The sequence below is a fragment of the Centroberyx affinis genome, unplaced genomic scaffold, assembly GCF_046629955.1.
Source record: "Centroberyx affinis isolate AG114_WGS23_722 - 3 ecotype Tasmania unplaced genomic scaffold, CSIRO-AGI_Caff_v1 ptg001447l_1, whole genome shotgun sequence".
NCBI classification, from domain to species: Eukaryota; Metazoa; Chordata; class Actinopteri; order Beryciformes; family Berycidae; genus Centroberyx; species Centroberyx affinis.
In genome coordinates, this window is record NW_027279921.1 from 183578 (window position 1) to 203309 (window position 19732).

The 19732-nt window shown below is 42.8% G+C and overlaps 1 protein-coding gene across 2 annotated transcripts in view; it reads right to left on the minus strand.

Annotated features, from left to right (window-relative positions):
- Positions 1-19732, minus strand: part of LOC139650151 (solute carrier family 66 member 2) — a 50656-nt gene that overhangs the window by 8584 nt on the left and 22340 nt on the right. For both annotated transcript variants that reach the window (XM_071526718.1, XM_071526716.1), the window contains one exon: positions 10415-10631. In XM_071526718.1, the coding sequence (XP_071382819.1) occupies positions 10415-10631 (217 nt within the window). The remainder of the gene's footprint in view (positions 1-10414; positions 10632-19732) is intronic.

Genomic DNA, 19732 nt, shown 5'->3' on the forward strand with positions numbered 1-19732 from the left:
ACTCCTTGCCTGTTCTTACTCTCTTTTCCTTTATTATCCCTACATCTCTTCATCTGTCCTCTCTTCTCTTCTCCTCACTGCAAAAAATTTCAGTCTTTTCATCAAAATGTCATTTAGTCTCATAAATAAAATCATATTTTCTCTTAATGAAATGAAAGAAACAAATTGATTTGCATTAGAAATATGTAAAATTATCTCACCATATTGGCAGATAATTTCAAGAAAAATAAGATTTTAAGACTCAATGAATTAACTAATGTTTAGATGGATATTTTGGTAACACGATGTTCTGTCTATAGTCCATTATAAGGGCACTCATAAGGAATTATAATGCATAATACAAGAACACATATCATGCTTACTGATGCATTTAATAATATAAGAACACATATCATGCTTCCTGATGCATCATATCGGCACTCATAAAACATTACTGAAATACGTTTAATGATTTATAAGTCTTATGAATGTGTGTAAATGACTATCTATTGATAGTTTTTCTGACACCATCGAATGAAAGTTGCGTGTTTTAAAATCTATCACTCAACATTATCACTTGAAGTGAACCTGAAGTGAACAATTATATACAACTTATAACACTTATAACATTTGAGTTGTGTGTTTGTCACATAAGGTGACTTATTTTATTATAACCCTCGCCATACAGCCTCTAATAGATCATAAACATTTATAGCACGCTTGTATTTAATATTGATGACAAGTTAGATCTACGTTGTGCTGATATAAAGCATCAGTAAGCATTATGTGTTCTAAGCATGGCTATAAACAGGGGTGGACCTATGGGTGGACCTCACCTTTTTCAATCCATCCTTTCTATACATTAACCTCGAGTTGGGGCTGAGCAAAGTATGCATGCAAGGGCTGATGATCCATGGTAAGGGTTGTGCGCTGACATGAACACTGTGGCTGAGAAACGAATGATACTCACACGGTGTCACTGGTAAACACTAGCAGGGGTTGATTCTTTCATGAAAAAAGTCAACAAAACCTCTATACCCTCTGTCTTTTTTGTTTTTCTGCACCACTTATGTAGCTTTGCTTAATTTTTAAGCTGCACGATACGTCGTCCTGATGTTTAACATACTGCCATTGAAGTGCGTAAGCCTGGAGGCATGGCTCAGTAGAACAGCCCAGCCATCACTAGGGACAGCTAGTCTTGTTTCTTACTTCTCTTGCAGCAACTGGTACAGTGGCAAGGAAAATGAGCTTAAAGTCAAGTGGCAGTATGGCTCTAGAGGTCAAGTGGAATAATCCACTATAGCCTGACTGAGTGGGGGAGCACATGTTTCAATATTGAAATATTTTTATTGTAACAAGACGAGGGGTGGTTGTAAATACGTACACTTCTTTTATATTGATAATTGATGAAAAATAAGCTTATATAACTTATTATTCGTGTCTTTTGTGAGGCCCTCTGGCTGCCGGGGCCTAATGGTAAGACCGCCCCGGTCAAAAGGCATGATGAGTGAATTCTAATTCCATATGAGCACCCTTATAATGCACTATGGGTGTGGTAGTCAGTGTTACCAATATTTCTTTGCATCTTGCTCTCTTACCCCTCCCTGTCCGGTGCTGGCCTGGAGCAGATATGAATAATTCCACTGGGTCGCAGCTACATTCAGCAGGCCCTCTCTGATTCAATCATGCGATTGCACTTGATCAATGGGTTCTCCCTTTTTCTCTCTCTCTGTCTTTCTCTCTCTCTCTCACACACACACACACACACACAGCATATAGAGACACACACACACAAGCACACAAAACACGCCTCCCCTCTTTCACTCAGTAAAAGCTTCCCCTTCCGTTTGTGCCATAAAACTCATATAGGCTCTAACTCACACAAACTACATTAAAGAAAGAGGAAATTGGCAATGGCATTCACTCTGAACAATATCAACAGGTCAGCAGAGCAGCATGGGGGGGGGGGGGGGGGGGGCAGTATGGCAAAGTGTATAGTATAGTAAACAGTATAGGAAAGAGTATAAGTTCAGTGTCTTATGCATCATGACATGTTACCTTTCAACCAAATATAGTTTATAAGATAAGCAGATTAATTTGAAGAATACATCTCAAATAACTGGATTTTAACTGACAAAAAGTACCAGTCATATTACACCACAAAAATGTCCATCTTAACAAATCAAGTAGTTTCATATTCAACATTAAAATATTATTTTTCTAGTCCAAATTCTGCTAATGGAGTGAGATAATTCCCCGCCTTTCCAATGCAGTTTCACTTGTTTCAGGAAGTGTCACTATCAGATCACACCGCTAGATCACTCACCAGTTAATATAGCAGCTCAAACAAATTCAAATGTAGACAGTGTTTTCATTAAAAACCAAATACCGATATTGTAATAAAGGAAAATTGAAATTCCTACAACATGGTTGCCCCAAGAGAGACAGGCTGTGATATTATATGTGATATCATATATCAATAGCCAAGCAAAAAATAATGAAGTGCTTTGCTCACACACACACACACACACACACACACACACACACACACACACACAGAAGAGAACATGCAGGTAACTAATGTCTGTATATGTAGTGAGAAGAGGAATGAAGTGGACGGCTTCATAGAGAAAGGTCAATGATCTGGTCAATCTGTGTCTACATGGTTAAAACCTTACATGCACACTAATATTCCATTCATATTCTGAATACTCAAGTATCCCATTTACGAGGTGCCATATGTAAATGCCACATCCCCTTTACAATAATCCTGAATAAGGTACCTGGGATATTCATTATGTGTATTATGTAGGGCTGTGACGGTTATCGCATTACCGCAATACCGCGGTCATGTGACACCTACCGCATTTTTTTTGTTGACGTTTTATTGTATACTTTATTATATGAAATATTACAGGCACAGCGCCAAAAGCACTTGAGTAGCAAAACGGCAAAAAGGGACTTACCAATTAAATGATAAACGGTAACAAACTATAACAAACATGACAGGATTGTTCATCTGAATTTGCTGAATGGAATTATTGGAATGTGCCTTTACTAGGCCTACGCACTCATCTCATATTTCCTATAGCCTATGTTACCATGTATATCGTATACAATAAAAGGAAATAACCAGCATGAATAACATCATACTATAGAGCAAGGAATCTCTGTCTGTCTGTGTGTCCTTCGCATATCTCGAGAACCGTTCGTCCGATCTACTTCACACTTGGTGGGTGTATTGCTGGGGACCCAAGGACGTACAGTGTCGGATGGGACACGCGACACATTCAATATTAATTCATAAACTTTGAATAAACAAGTGAACAGCGCTCTGTGCAGCAGCGGGGCTCAAAGCAAGCGACTGATAGCCTACGCCTATTTTGAACGGGCACTGCACTAGTTTGTTTAATGTCAAATATTTATACACATAATGAGCTCTGTCCATTAAATCCTTTTGGGAACGTGATTATGCTCTCCTCTATTCCTCCGACCAACAGTCAACACTCTCACAGGATTTCTCTGAAGCGGTTCTTTGGCATGGCTTGTCTGAAAAAAGTCTGTTTATGTCAAGTAGCTGGCGATATTCATGTTTGGATATTCCATGGAAACACAGAAGCGCAATACTACTGCGCAATGAATGCTTTCAGTTCATCCACAGACAGGCTATCGCATGCTTCATGTCTCTGTGCGCCTCGCACTGTTGTTCTAAAGGTACGTCAGTAATCATATGTGTGAAATTACTTTACACGTTTTGATGGCCCTGACTTGCTGGATGGAAAAAAGGAGGAGAGGGAGAGACTTTCACATCCGTCTATCAGTGTGGTGTAGCCTGCTGTACTCGCAGTGTTTTTTTTCCAGTGTTTGAGAAATTAAAATTTTAAATCTCAACCCCAGCCGGTGTAAAAAGTCCAATATTGTTCTTGAACAGCTGCGCAAGCGGTTCTTTAGGGACAGACGTGGAATGGACATACCTGTAGCTTTTATTTAGAGTATAGACCTACATCAGAGAGGCTATAACAAATAGGCTACAGTACGATTTTCTTGCTCATTACTTATTCATAACTACGAGTCCTAGGCTATACGAGGCGCTCTAGTCTCGTGAGCACTGCTCCTCTCTGTACCTCAAACTACTTCTATTAACTCTTGTTCTCAGTATTTATCATATCACGGGAAAATTTTAAAATATAATATTGATAAATATATCAATAGCCTACTTATTATACAAAATAAAATATTGATAAACAATATAAAATGTTGCAGCGTCTGGGGTTGGCGGTAAACCACCGAACCGCAGGGGGGCGCTACTTTTTCACCGCGGTAAGAAAATTTCAGTACCGTCCCAGCCCTCGTATTATGTTAACATATTATCCCATTTACTGCTGTCTTTCGCAGTCTATGCAAGCTCTGTGTAGTTGTAACTAGCTTACTTGCCTATAGCTAAACCACAGTGGGAGAACACAGGCAGGAATTCTGTTTATAGATAAAGAGATATTCAACTTATAAACATCTTATCCCAGATAAGACCTTGACCAGTATATGAGGCAGTATCCACAATACTGTGCTCATACAGTATACATGTAGCCACTGTCAACCCCACACTCACCCCTCTGGATGTGGTACTTCTTCACAGTCACACAAGGACGGCGGCCCTTTGGGACACACAGCTCGGGTTCATAGGTCACCATGCGCTTAGAGGGCATCGCCGTTCTCTGCACTACATTTCTCAAGGGCCATACTGTCAAGGTGCTGGCCTTCTGTACTATATCCCCTCAAGTTAATGGGCGCCTCAAGAGAAGCATAAGACCGCCATTAGGCCACCATCGAAGGGACATGGTAATGGGACCGCCATTAACGCTTGAGGGGATGTCCCCCAGAGCCTCTAGCTGTGAAGGTGAGAGAGAGAGAGAGAGTGAGAGAAAGACAGATGAAGGAGAGAGATAAGTTTCCCTTGAGAGAGAGCCAACGGTCTGGTATTTGTCTGTCTGTGTGCGTTTCTGTCAGCGCATTAGACGGACTGCCACTGTCAGTGTGTCCCCTCCACCTTCGCTGAGTGACATTGTGACGGTTTGTGGCGTTAGTGCTGAGCAGGGAGGAGAGAGCAGGGGAGGAAGCAAGATAGACACAATGTAGTTAAATGAGAGGGAGGGAAGAGAGAGACAGGCGGGCTCCCCAGGCAGCCAAGAAGACAGCAACAACACACGCACATACACACACACAGTGTTTTTATAAACAAACAGCATCTTTAGGATTCAACTGTAGCTTCCACCTGGGTAATAATTGGAGCTTTTGAATGCCACGCGTGTGACAGTGTCACTCTGCAACCAATCACTGTCAGGTGAAAACCTTGTACCTCCAAAAAGTCAGTGTTTCATGAATGACAAAAAGCATGCATTTTTCTGAAATTTTCTGAATCTTTCCAGTGGGTTTTGAATATGATTCCGGGCATGAAAATAACATGAACGGCTATGTGGGCTCTAAATTCAAATAAAAAATAGAAAAGTTGAAAAAGTGAAGTTACAAAGTGTATAAAGCACCAACAAAGGAATGAGGCTGGGAATAAAGCGTGCCAACTGCCTGATCTGACTTCTCTCATCCCTCAAATCTGTATCTCCCCAAGTCTTTTTCTGTCATCCACTGCAGTTTTCACTACACCTCCTCCAGTTTTACCCATCTCTCTCTCTCTCTTTCCCTCTGCATGAAAAGAGAGTCTTTTCATTACCACTCTCCCACTCCATTTCCCTGGAGTAGCGGTGTGTGCGTGTGTATGTGTGTGTGTAGTGTGTGTGTGCTACATGTGTACATGTAGAGTGTGTCTCCGCTTGTTGAAGAAACTGATTACAGCCCCGACAGTGAAGTGTGGCCTTAAGCCTGGGCTTTGCCAGTAAGCCTGAGCCGTCGAAGGAGTTGCGGCCTTCGAGCCACGCAGTCCCAATGGAGATCAGGCCTTATAACTACAGTTGGTGTGTATGTGTGTGTGTGTCAGTCACTGTCTCCTTCTCTATAACATGCAAATGTGTGCAGACTATCATTTGGATGACCTAGAAAAGGTGAGCAGTCCTTGATGAAACACATCCATACAATCGACACCATTCCCCAGTAATAGGACTCAAGGGATCTCGACTGTACAACAACAACAACTCACTATTTCACATGGGATAACCTGAGATAATGTGGTGTATCATCATATTTGGAAACGGTTTGTTCAAGCTTAACTGAACAAGCAGGAAAAATCCCCCAAATTCATCTGATGAAGATTGTGCGGGCTGAAACATATTACACACACACACACAGTGAACTGCTGAGCGGGCTGTTTCAAGCCAGCAGGGTCAGCTGTCCCATTGGGATACTGTTGTTGAGATCAATAGCGAGGTTAGGAGTTATTAATGTTGCAAATTAGCTGTAAGCCTCGGTGTAGATGTAAGGTAATGCAGGTCCTGGGAAGTTAATATTGTGCTGTCTTTCATAATAGTTATATTTTTTTGAATACAGCACTTAGAAAGTAGAGTTGTTTATGGAATAAAAAGCACATATGCATTTGGGCCTGATCCATGTGATTCAGTTGGGTATGGCAAGAGTTTTATACTGCAGATTCGATCTTGCAGTTTTGATGCTTTGATCATTATAATGCAGGGCAAAGATAGAGCAAAAAAAAGGCTTTGGAAGAAATCTATTTGTAAGTCATTAAAAAGAAAAGAAATCCCATCAGGGGAGCATTCTGAACCAGTCTCATAATTTAGCACCTCGACCAAATATCATCAGTCATTGTTTCACTTTCCCCCAGACATTTAGCCAATCGGCCGGCTTGGAAGTTTTTGGTGGCACGTGATTTGACTGTCGATGCGGGGGACTTCATCAGTCATCCCAGAGACCTAATCTAGTGTTATTGTGCATTTGCTCTTTGCCATGGTATACACTCGTTTCTAAATCACCGCTCCGAATCACATGCTTACAGGACGTGCCAGCCCAGATGTACAGTACGCCCTTAGGACACCTCGTGTGAAATGGGGCAGATTAACAAGGAGGAACGTCATCGTGGCTCAAACGGCGCATCACCTACAGCGTCCCTGACACGTAAACAACAGCTTGACTTGAAGAAAGTATGTTCAGAGCTTATTCATTGTGTTTAACGAATGGGTTTGATAGGAGGCAAAAACTTGTGCCGGCTTGACATGGGCTTTTCCTCTGTGTGTGCTTCAGTATGAAAGTGGCTATCGCACCACTGAGTGGCAGTTAATCTAGACAAAACATTGAAGGGGTGGGGGGGTGGGGGGTGGAATAGGGGATATACAATGAAGACAGGGGCTGCATGCAGTGTGCAGAGAATATACACACGCACTCCATCTCTGTCACTCGTCTGCAGGGAAAAGGTACAAGACTGTCACTTTGGGGGGGGGGGGGGCAGGCAGAGACTTAGATGAATGCCCTTCTCACCCTCCCTTCTTCTCTTTTCCTCACCAGGTTTACGCTATTTATTCTTTGGGGATATGACATAAACAAATAAAGAATAACAAACTGGGCCAGAAAAGTACTGGAAGAAAAAAAAACAACAACCCCAGGGAGGGATTAGCAAGATGGAAGGGAGAGGCAGAAAAGCGGACAAGTGAGCGATGTATCAGTGAGAGAAGTCCTGTGTTGTGCAGTCATTACCGAGCCTCTGTTCCTCCTGCTGCATGCGGCTCTCTCAGCCTCTCAGAGCTGAGTTGTCACAGCAGCAGGCTTCCCTCAGCCCCTGGGCTAATACTGGTAGGCATGTTAGGCAAAATGTTATCTATTACACCTTCCTTTTTTTCTCATTTCAGAAGTCAAAATATCAGACCACTTATTACTGACTAAGAGCAGTAACTTGTCATGTCATATTGTTTTGTGTTACTCCCCAAAATTGAATTACTTGCATTAGTTGTTTATACAATAGAGGACAGAATCAGCCATAATTAGATATACATTAATGCATACATCTATTAATGATTAATACATGAATTAATTAATATATCACTAAATGCAAAAATAAATACACATTTCTAATTATTTCTAATTCTGTCCTCCATAGTATAAGCAACTGATGCAAAGTAACAAAACAAGTTAAGAAGCAAAATGACATGTTACTGCTTTCTACTATTACTATTACATTTATACTACTGTTGCAATCCTTGAGCCCAATTCTGAATACTTCTGAATGTGTAACACGTGAAACTCCATTGCAATATTGTCTGGTTTTACTGTTTTGTTTTGTCTCATTTTAACTGCTGGTTTGTTTGTTTTGTTTCATTGTGCACTTATGTAAGAAGCAATGGCAATAAAGTTGAATTGAATTGAAAAACACTCCTCAAAAGTCAAGTTATATTTCTAGACTAAACCCATTCAAAAGATGGAAAACGAAGAGTCAAACCCGGGGAGAGTTGCTATTTCCAATTGACGTCACAGCAAGATGCTAACTTTAGCCATTCATCTCATCGTATCCCCCTGGTGAGCATGTGATGTGCCTCATGAATTCTCCACTGTGTACTGAAGTCTGATTCATACACTTGCTTAATACTCACTCTACACATGTGACAATGTGTGGGTCCAAATGAGTGAGTATTGTAACTGACCGCAGAAATATTCAGTTATGTCCCTATGGTCTTTTCCCAGTGATGTGTGACCAGCACAGCATGGGACTGCACTTATATATGCACGCACACAAACACACATACATACATGCATGCCCACACACACGTGCATGGTTTTCACGCTGATGATGACCCCACCCAAGGGGCCCCGTAATGAGGGAATAATGATCATAATTAGTGAGGCTCCATGCCATTAGGAGAGTAATTGATCTCACAGTCCTCTACCTTAACGGCTAATCAGTTTGAGCACATTGACCTTTACACACTATCACTATGATTTTGACTGGAACAACACTCATGATGCAAGCAAAGCCTTTCTTCTCCCTCCCTTCGTCACCCCTCTTTCCCCCTCTCTCCCGCCCCTGTGTAAGTTTAAGGGTGGTCTTCAATTGAATGCAGACACAGTCTAAACCTTTCATGAATTAGCTCAACATGTGGCGGGTCGTAATTCTATCAAGAATATGCTGTGTGTGGGATCTCTTGATTCTTCTCCTTGATTAAAGCCTTGATGATCTTGAGAGAGAGAGAGAGAGAGAGAGAGAGAGATAGAGAGAGAAAAAGAGAGAGAAAGCATAAAAATGAAAGAGAAGCGGGCAGATGAGTTGTCATATCACAGCGCTCGCGGCTCCACTTTCTACTCTTTATGACCCAAGTTGCCCGCTGTGAGCGCAGTGTGAACATAAAGTCCAGGAGCAGGAGGGCCGCTGTACGCTCTAATTCATCTCTTTTATGAACACACTCAGTGTGTGTCGGGGGTACATGGTGGGTAATGGATTTACCCTTGGCGGAGTGATTTCATCATGACATCATGGTGACTCGCCACCTTTCCAATCAGGTTGGATGTAACTGCTTGTCACTCTCCCTATCTCTGGGTCTATTCAAGCTATGAATCGTGAGTGTTGTTGTGTAGCCTCTAATGTTTCCATGTACTTGAGCTTGTTTACTGTATAGATCAAAAACTTGCAAGTCTGCAATCTGAGATTTTTTTCTTCCCTCCTTTCCTCAATGAGTTCCTCATTAATATTGCAAGCACATGTAATTTTGACCAGCTATTGCACTTTTCTCCTGTAAAAATCCCCTGACAATATTTTAAAAAAATGCCCTGACATCAGCTTTCACCATTATAGCAATTTTAGAGCAGAATCTGATCAAGTAGTGTGGTGAAATAAATGTCTTGCGATTTTTTTCAGTAGTGCAAACACAAACTCGATTGTTTACACCACTACATCAGTGATTCTCAACCTTTTTCATATCAACGACCCATAGTTTAGTCCACATTAGGACCAAGGACCCCCATTTGATAAGATTTTGTCTCTCTGAACCAAATCTGAGAATATTTTTATTGTTAGATATGATTTTGTCCAGAATTTGTATTGTAGGTAGAGAGATAACAGAGAAACTATGATAAAATAGTGATTCTTCTACATTCTCTAATTGTGTTAACTTCTTGTAAATGAAATAATGCTGAAGTTTAACACTTCATCAATTAGCTGGGGACCCCCTCCAACCCCTTCAAGGACCTCTGGTGGTCCCCGGACCCCATGTTGAGAACCACTGCACTAAATGGTAGATGTAAAAATAGCAAAATTTAAAAATGCAAAATTCTACAGGTGCATGCGGACAGTCAACAATAACAACACAATGATGATCTGTTAAGTATGTCAATTATAAACTATAGCTACTCTCAGCATATGTTGTTAATGAGAATGCAAATGAATTGCAATCCCTGCTGTCAGAGTGTGCCTTCCATGTGGTGTCAGTGATGCATCGTCAAGGCCCTGAGACACTTGTTGCCAGTCTGCATCTCAGCGTGTGTCGCCGTATACCTCATGCCTCGGGTGGAGTGGTTTTGGAAGTTCTGCAGCAGCTGCGGCAGGCCCAGCATGGCCTCGAACAGCACGGCCAGGGAGCCCAGCGCCTCCACGAACACGGCCGAGTCCAGCAGCAGCAGGGTGAGCAGCGCGCACAGCACCGTGAAGCCGAAGCAGAAGAGCAGGTAGTCCTCGAACACGCTCCACTTCCAGAAGTAACGCAGGTCCAGTTCTGGGGAAGAGAGGAGAGAAGGCAGGAGGACTTCAGCTACATAGAGAGAATTGTACCTCACCAGTACTTAAAACATAGTAAAGTAAAGACAGTAAAAATAGTTAAAACTCCCTAACTATCCTAATTATGCCTAGATGTACGGAGATGGTCAGCCATATGATCCTACAGGGATAAGGCCCAAATTAAGTTCCATCTTTGGTTCAGATACATACTGTATCTGTATACAGAGACAGATACAGCAGATGAAAATTTGTGACAGAGGGTGAACTTGCAATTTTTTTGTGCTATATAGGGAAAGATGGGAAAGAAGAAGTTAAATGGGTGGAGGAGAAAGGCAATGGGAAACTGAGTGAAGATGGGGAAGAAGTGCGGGGGTTTAAAGGAAAGAAAATAAAGGCAAAGAGATGAGGTATGATTGAACAAAGAAGTAAGAGTAAGAAGGATGAGGTGTGTGTGTGTGTGTGTGTGTGCGCGCGCGCGCGCGTGTGCGTTTGTGTGTGTCTCTTGGTGCACAAGTGGGTGCTTGCGCGCAGATGGAAACAGCGAGGAGGAAGGGTGACAGGTAGAGAATGAAAGTGCGGAGGGCGATCTAGGAGGAATGAGGGGAAGGAGGAGAGAGCAAGAACGGAGGAGTGTTTCATTACAGAATGCATAGGAATTCTGCAAACGCAGCACTCCTAAATCAATACTGTGCACATGCGTAAGTGAATGAAACAAAGATAAATGAGAGACTCGAGAGCTTTTACATTTCTATTACTTTGGAATAACCTGGCCTTTGGCGAGGCCGGCCTATGCCATTTAGAAAGTTTATTATGGTCAGTATAAAGCTATCCTTCCACTGATACAACCCTATTTACCATGCGAGGCCCTTAGAAAGCCATTCCCTTCACTGATGAAGCCCTATTCACCAAGTGTTTGTTTCCTTCTTGTCTCTACTAAACCTGAGTGGAGGAGCTGGCCAACAACCGGAGCTGACAAGCCAGTGGGAAAGTCCAGATCTATTTAAGATTATTCAGAAATCAGTGTGATTTTGAATTAACAAAAATAAATGGCACAAAGGCAAATTGCTGTTTTCCCTCATATTTTACTCCAGTTAAAGCCTGGAAACAAAGAATTATCCAAGTTCTCTGTGAAACAAACCAACACCATTCCAACTATACTGTATAGTAAGTCCACATCAATCGAGGTATGAATGTTAAACATCACCTAAACGTGTACAACTCCCATTAGTTAATACAGATAGAATATAATAAAGCGATTGGTCGAAAAGTATAAGGTCATATGAACAAGACTGAACAACCAATGATAATTATAGTTCTAGCACTTTAAGGAGATGCATAATAAGAAGTGACCACCTTCTTATAGAAGACAACAACTTATTATTTTGTCAAGGCCACTTGGTCAGCATTATGCATGAGATTTGGGCATTTGCACATTCCAGGCTCACAGTTCTGTGAGAAACACACAAGATGTTACTTTTAGAGTTTAATGAGTTTTAGGCACTTAAAATGTAAATATGGGTCAAAGGTTAAGTGAGCATATAGGAAGGTTGCTTAGTATATGTATTTTTCCATTTCTTCCTCAGCACTATACATATTAATGTTCTTAATTTTTAATGTAAATGTAAATTGAATAGTATACAATCAGCAACTTCCCTGCAGAACCAAACATCCAGTAGTTTTCTCAGAGTGCTACTCGGTCCTATCAGCTTCAGATCTGCTGTCATGCAGCTTGAATACTGCTTCAGGGGCTTTTCCCACCCTTCTTCTGAAAAGCTTCTGGGTGGGGTGGGGTGGGGGGCGACATTACACACTCCACCATCAGCCGTCTCCTCAGCGGACCATAATCTGAGTTGATCGACAATCTCTCATTGCTTATGTATGACCGCGGAGCTGCGGAAAACCAGCTGACATCAGCTGAGGGGGATTGATGGCTAAATAAGAGCCCATTAGTTAGCGTGGGGACTGGACTGTGACGCTGCATATAGCCGAGCACCTGGCCGCTCCGTGTACCGCTGTAACGTTCCACACTCTGCCTGCACATAACGATATCACACAGAAAAATAAAGGTGCCGAAAATGGTTCTCTGTAGGTTCTTTTAAGGATTTCTGCATTAATTTGCTTAGAAACCTGCATTGTGTTTTTGTTTATCTGCCCTTGTATAGTCTCATTTGCAATTGCACAATATATACTACTAGTCCATACCCGGGAAAATGGAAAAATCAGCTTCGTCAGTCCCTGCCTATGCCAATGCTCAATGCCCAATGCCCATGTGCAGTTTCAGATTGATTGGCCAACCCATTGAGGAGCAAAATGGATGCAGACAGACAGACAGAAGGACAGAGTTTTCCTCATTTTATAGTAGGATAGAGGGGTTTGGTTATTTTCCACATTTATGCCATCACCCACCATCCAATAATTAAGAATTGAGAGCCTTTTAATATCCCAAAGAACCACATTCTTTGGGATATTAAAAGGTTCTTGAAAGGTTTTTTGTGGAACCAGAAATGGTTCTTCTATGGCATCACTCCCAAGAACCATTTTCAGTTCCAGTTCGCACCTTTATTTTTTCTGTGTGTAGGCTGCATCTACTGTATATGAGGGAAAAGACCTGTGTGTATCCATGTGTGCGCGTTTGTATGTGTATGCGCGTGCGTGTGTGTGTGTATGTGAGACAATATGCATGTATATGCGCACACATACTGTTGGATACACACGAGTTTGAACATACGCACACACACACACACACACACACACACACCAGCCTGGGACGTTTCCCATTCCACTCCAGCGAGCTGCATCTGCTGTTGCATCCTGGGACGGACAGAGTGAGACATCTTGTAGCGAGTGCAGCGTGGCGTGTTTCGTGGCAAACGGCGAACGTGATTAATGGCTTTATTACCGCGAGCCACATAAGACACATCGCCTACCGATGACAATAGAGATAGGAGGTGGGAGACAAGGGACCCACACACACACACACACACACACACACACACACACACACGCTCTCTCTCTCAATTCTCAGAGCATGACTAATGTCTGTCCTCATAGACTATGACACTGAGAGAAGCCAAAAAAGAGCTGGCACACTTCAGGTCTTATTCACAAGTCCCTCTCCACTCCTGGCGCCCCATCCTTCAACAGCACATCAAACCTGAATGATTCTACCTATAGCAGGCTGGCAGAGGGAGACAGGAGAGCCAGAAGGGGGCTTAGAGGCTGCACTTTATCAGAAACATAAGAGTCCCCCCCGCTCTCCTTTTGAACAAGGCCAAGGTAGCGAGGTATAAACACGCTGACACCAGCAACAACGAGAGGAGCGCTGTATTTTAAAACTACTGTCAACTTTTCAGCGCAGTAAAGCCGCCCCGCTGAACCTCTCAAATCTTCGTCTCCCCATCTTTAATTCCTTCCCTCTCTTTCTCTCTCTTATCGGCAACACACACACGCACACACACACACCAAAACACTCTTCTCTTGTCCTCTTGCCCAGAGAATCCAATCTATTTTCATACAGCAACACACACACACCCCTCCTCCCCTTCTCATATCCCCTCTCCTTCTCTCTCCCTCTCTCTCTCTCTCTCTCTCTATCCCATCTCATCTCTCCCTTATACCGCCTGGTATGTTTACCTGCATAATCAAATTGGCTGGAAAAGCGTAATGAAGAGACACAGCCATGCATCATTCATGGAGTCATCTCTTTCACTTGCCCTCTTCTCGTATCAGGCACCGTCCTAACTTTCCTTTCGCTGACCGCCTCTTTTCTCCCCTCTCTCTCTCTCTCTCCTCTCCCATTCCCACCTGACTCTCCCGTCTGCTGCTATTCTCGTCTGTTTTTTTACTGTATCTTTTTGTTTTTTTTGTAGCTGGTACCCCAGCCCAGCCAAGAGGCTCGGCCTTTCCAAACAGCAACCTGTGTGTGTGTGTGTGTGTGTGTGTGTGTGTGTGTGTCTGAGGCAGCAGGAGTGTCTGGTGTGTGTCGGGACCAGGGCAACACATCAAAGACCCCCAGAGACACACGGGTGCCAGGAGGAGGCGAGGGCACCCTTTCTTCTCCCAGACTCTTTCTTTACACAAAGCGCCTTCCAGATCAAACAATTCAATTACTAAAAACGGCGGAAGAAATAGCCTCAAGGATGTCAGTGTGTGTATGTTTGTGTGTGTGTGTGTGTGTGTGTGTGTGTAGTTGCTCCGGGGAGACAGGTTGATCGGGGGTGGGTTTCCCAAAGAATGTCGCAGCGCCAACAATGTCGTGAAGTAATACTTAAATATTTCACAAGGCTTTCCCGAAACCGCTCGCAACTCAACTAGTGCGTGAAATGTCACTTCAAATCCCACCTCGTTGTGAGACTCTTTGCGAGTGCTGCAGCTCTGCAGACAGAGGGCGCTGTCCAGTCTACATGAGAGAACTATGAAACATATACAGTAATATATACACTAATATTGTTTGAACAATACTAAGATTTCATGATTTAGCATCCGAGAAAGAGAGCATCCAAGAGAAAGTCTGCATCCTCTTAATAACAGGTATCAAATATTGCCTATTGTAGAAATTAAAGTATGTATATATATATATATATATAGATTTAAATATAGATTTATAGATTTACAATATAGATTTAAATAAATATGTAAGTGTTATAGCTAGACTTGAACCCACAACCTTTACCACTGAGAGGCAAAACATGTACTATTATACTATATAATCAGCAAATGAGAGAGAAATACATTTTTTTATATATACTGTATATACATATATATAGATATACATATACCAGGGTTGCTACAATGTTTTATAGCTGCCTTATAATAACATGGATATATTCAAAGTACAGTAGTGCCTATAACTATTATTTTAATATGTTTACATTGAAAACATATGCCACCAACGTGCGTCAGCGAGATAAAGAGCACTGTATTATTGAACACGTTATCAAATTGATGATTCTGCTATTGATATGTGATGCTTTCTGCTCAAACTGACAGTTCTTCTATTGAGCGGCGAGGTCTGTGTCGTTCCCAAGTTGCTCTTCGAGTATGTCATGACAGTTCCGCCGTACGATATCCTTTGGGAAGCCACGTGAAAGTAGTGCGTGAATGTTGCGAATGTTCCAGACACATTGTTTTTCAGGAAAGCAACCCCGGTTTGTGTGTGTGTGTGTGTGTGTGTGTGTGTGCTCCTGTGTGAGTCCGGAGGTCTCACAGGTCTATCTAGGGTACAGCGGTGTCATCGCTTGTCTTTGTGCCAATACTGTTAACACCTTGACACCACTGTCTCACCAGAGAGGAGAGGGAGAAGGTGGTGTGTGTGTGTGTGTGTGTGTGTGTGTGTGTGTGTGTGTGCGCGTGTGTGTGTGTGTGAAGGGGGGTTGAGTCAGAGAGAGAGAGAGAGAGAGCATCCTCGAGTCAGCCGACTGGATATGTGGAGAGTAAACTCCAGGCGTTTCCTGGCGGAGCTCGGAGCTGAGAATAGAGACTCGGAGACAGAGACGGAGATAGACGCTGACAGCTAGAGAGGTTCAAGATATGCTGACTCAGCACCGCCGTTCTCCGAGCGAGGCGACGCAGCTCCGCGAAGTCTACTCAATACACACGAAGATGGCTGACAGCTGCTGCTCCTGACGTCTCCTGTATACTGTCTATTCTATGCTTGACTCCCATCACACAAAGTCTCACTTGCATATAGGTGTTTTTTTTTGCATTCATTCATTTAACCAGTTAAATCCTTCAGTTACAGCTACACAAAATGGCATCTTCAAGATCTTCTACGGACCTGACTTTCTTCTATGGATGACTAAGTTCATCCATATCCTTGACCTAACTTGACTTGCCAGTAGCGCTTTTTTCAGTTCACAGAGCTCCACTGACAGGAACAGACATACCAGAACAGTCCTCTAGTCCTTTCATGTCGTGTTTTACAAAGGACACCACAGAACCGCTGTAGTCATTTGAATGGACAGAAATGTTGGGAGTCGCTGAAGCGTTCTGAAGACAGAAGAAGCAAAGGGGGGTCGGTTTGTTTCTGCACCGTGGGAAGTGGCAGAAACATAACTTGGTTCACAAGCGGGACAGGTCTTAACGAAGACAGATAGGAGGGCCAGATGTCTACTGCTGTCTCCCTCTCCCTCTCTCTCTCTCTCTCTCTCTCACAGCATTCTCAATAATGTAAAAGCTTCAGAAATAGTGTCCACTCATTAGGTCACTGTGGGCACACACACACACACGGACACAGACACACACACACACACGAGAACAAATGTGTCACCTTCCCAGTGGCTTTTACTCCCTTACACCAGTTCACATTTAACTCAGCAGTGAAATTCATTACAAGAAATTCATTACAAAACTGCCCCCCCGCCCCCCGCCTTAGTAAAAGAAAGACTCGTTTTATTTATTTAGCAAGACAAATTTGAGCTCCGCTGACTGGAGATTTCAATTAGATGCCGAGGGATTTCTCCGAAACTGCGGCTGAGACTGCTGATCGTGAGGTTTTCGAAAGATTCCTCTCTTTGATGCGATCAATTCGTTACGAAAACTTTCCGTTCCTCAGCAGGGAAGAGGACAATCCATGCGTTGATCAGTCAACACAAAGCTAATTAAAGTCAACCAGGAAAACAAAACAAATGAAAGGGGAAGCTAAAAAAAAGAAGAAAAGACACAACAGTAAACAGAACCGACTCATCTCATTATGATTCCACAAACGCCCCTGAATAATTTCATATCTGCACCCCCCCCCCTTCCTTCTCCTCCATCCTCCACCCCTCCGCATCATCCACTCTCCTTCCTCCTGCTCCTCCCCTCCTCCCCTCCCGCTAATTCTGTTTAGCTGTTTCCCAGCGGAGGGGAATTTTTAGAGAGGGATGTTACACAATGTCAGACCAGGCCAGTACCGGCAGTACGGGGGGGAGCAGCCGGTGCTGCCTGGGTTTGGGCCCATCCATGCGTTACTTGGGGTTATTTGCGGTAACAAGGACTACTGTTTCCATCCAAACTCACTGCAGTCTTGTTCTGGAAAGCTTAGTCAGTCAAACGCCAGCTCTTCAATCGCAACAAAAGGGAGCATCTGACCCTAAAGAATGGGCTTAATTGACCTCTCCGGCTCCCTTAAACACCACATGTAAACACGCCGTCGTTTAGCCAAGCCCAGGCTCGCAAATAACCGTCCCGAGAAGATAATTAACGGCTCATTTACAGTGTAGGTTAATAATGAAATAATTGGCAGTGTGCGAGGCGATGATAAGTTGGAAGGCGGCCAAATGTGCGATGCAATTAAAAGTGTAAGTTGTAACAATGCAGCTGAGTTCATATTCACTGAGGAAAGTGGGATTAAGATAATACATTTGAGTCATTTTATACTCCGAGTCGTTCGAGCCTATCCCTTTTGTGCATTTCGCGGGGAAATTAAAATGGTCTCATCTCACCGTGAGTACACTGTAGACACACAGTTGCACAAACACACACACACACACACACACACACACACACATAATTACCATCTCCACTGTAATTTTCCAATAATTGTGTCTGTGTTTGTGCTTTCTTCCACAAGGGAATATGGCATATTGTACTGTGCACAATGCTGTGCTATTTACTCTGATTTGCTTCTATTGCATTATCTTTTCAGGTGACATTTTTAAGCCTGGATTGGATTTGTTGCCTCACTGCCCTATTTGCATTTTGTTTTAAGTACATTCTCTATTGTTATCTTTTGTGTGCAGTGAATTAACAAAAATAAATTAAGCATTAACAGAGGACCAAATTGTTCTATAATGCCCGCCAGAACTATCTGCAGTGGCCTCACTAAGCCCTGTTTGGCCTGAATCAGCCATAAAAAAACCCCTGCTTGCCTGCGTCTTCTAATGCATATTTATTCACAGACATGATTTGCATTACATTTACTGTATTACAAAATGAATTCATGCAGAAACACCCAAATGATGAATTCACAAAGCAATAGTTTACAGTTTCTTGCCTGAATGCGTAGCATGCCTTTTAATGGTAAAGCACTGTAAGCTGCATTTATTTGAGAGTCAGGTCAGAAGTAGAGGGGATGAGCAGCACAAGTCATTAAGCGCTTAATTATCCACCAATTTGAATTAAGATTACTGCTAGAGATACGTTGGTTGTCACCCAATAGCAATGCAGACTGAAATCATTTGATAAGCATCCTTGCCTGAGTCAAGGCTCTTTGTGCTGTTGGCTTAATTTCAAAGTTTTACTGTGGAGATGCACCAAAGCTGACTCCCAGTTCAATCCCACTGTTTGTTTGATTGTACTGTTACCTCATGTTAACAATGTGAGCAACTTGGTTGATGGGTCGCTCTATTCTTATTGTGGGGGCAGTGAGAGTCTCAGGATTTGATCATGTTTTCTGCTGCTCTGCTATCGCACCTTTCAGAACGTTTTAACAAGTAAAACAGCTAATTGGCAATCGCTAATTAGCAATCGCTAAAATCTGCATTAATCTAAAATCAACAGAAAAAAATACTTCAGATGCAACTATTCTGCAAGCATCACGTTTGAGACCTTTATTCCTGTAGTCTTTCAAATAAAAGTTGTAGGGAAGTGGGAAGCTTTGAGTGGCTGGAATCACTTTCTGGTCCATTTTGCATTTGCCAGGTAGAACTATTGTTCATGAAACCAAATCACAGAGAAGCAAGGAAGCATGAAATCTGATTGGCTGTTGGCGGCAATGACTGTGAAAAGTTCAGCCAATTTTTCTCAGCCTACAAGCTGCGTGTGTGTCTTTGTGTGTGTGTGTGTGTGTGTGCGTGTGTGTGTGTGTGTCCAATCCTATCACAGGTAAACCTGAGAACCCCTGTGAACCACATACTGCTGCTGGAAAAAATCGTAGTGGAAACACTGGAGACAGAGAGAGAGAGACAGAGAGAGAGAGAGAGAGGGGGGGGGGGAGGCAATATCAAGTTGCCTCCAGGCAGACAGACAGGCAGACAGTAGGGTTTAGTGTTGATTGATCAGTTGTAACCCTGTAAATCTGCCAGTGAGAGCCTTTTACACAATTCACTGTGCTGTCACTGGCAAATTGTACATGTGACACACAAGCAGTCACACACTCACACACATGATCTTGATTGA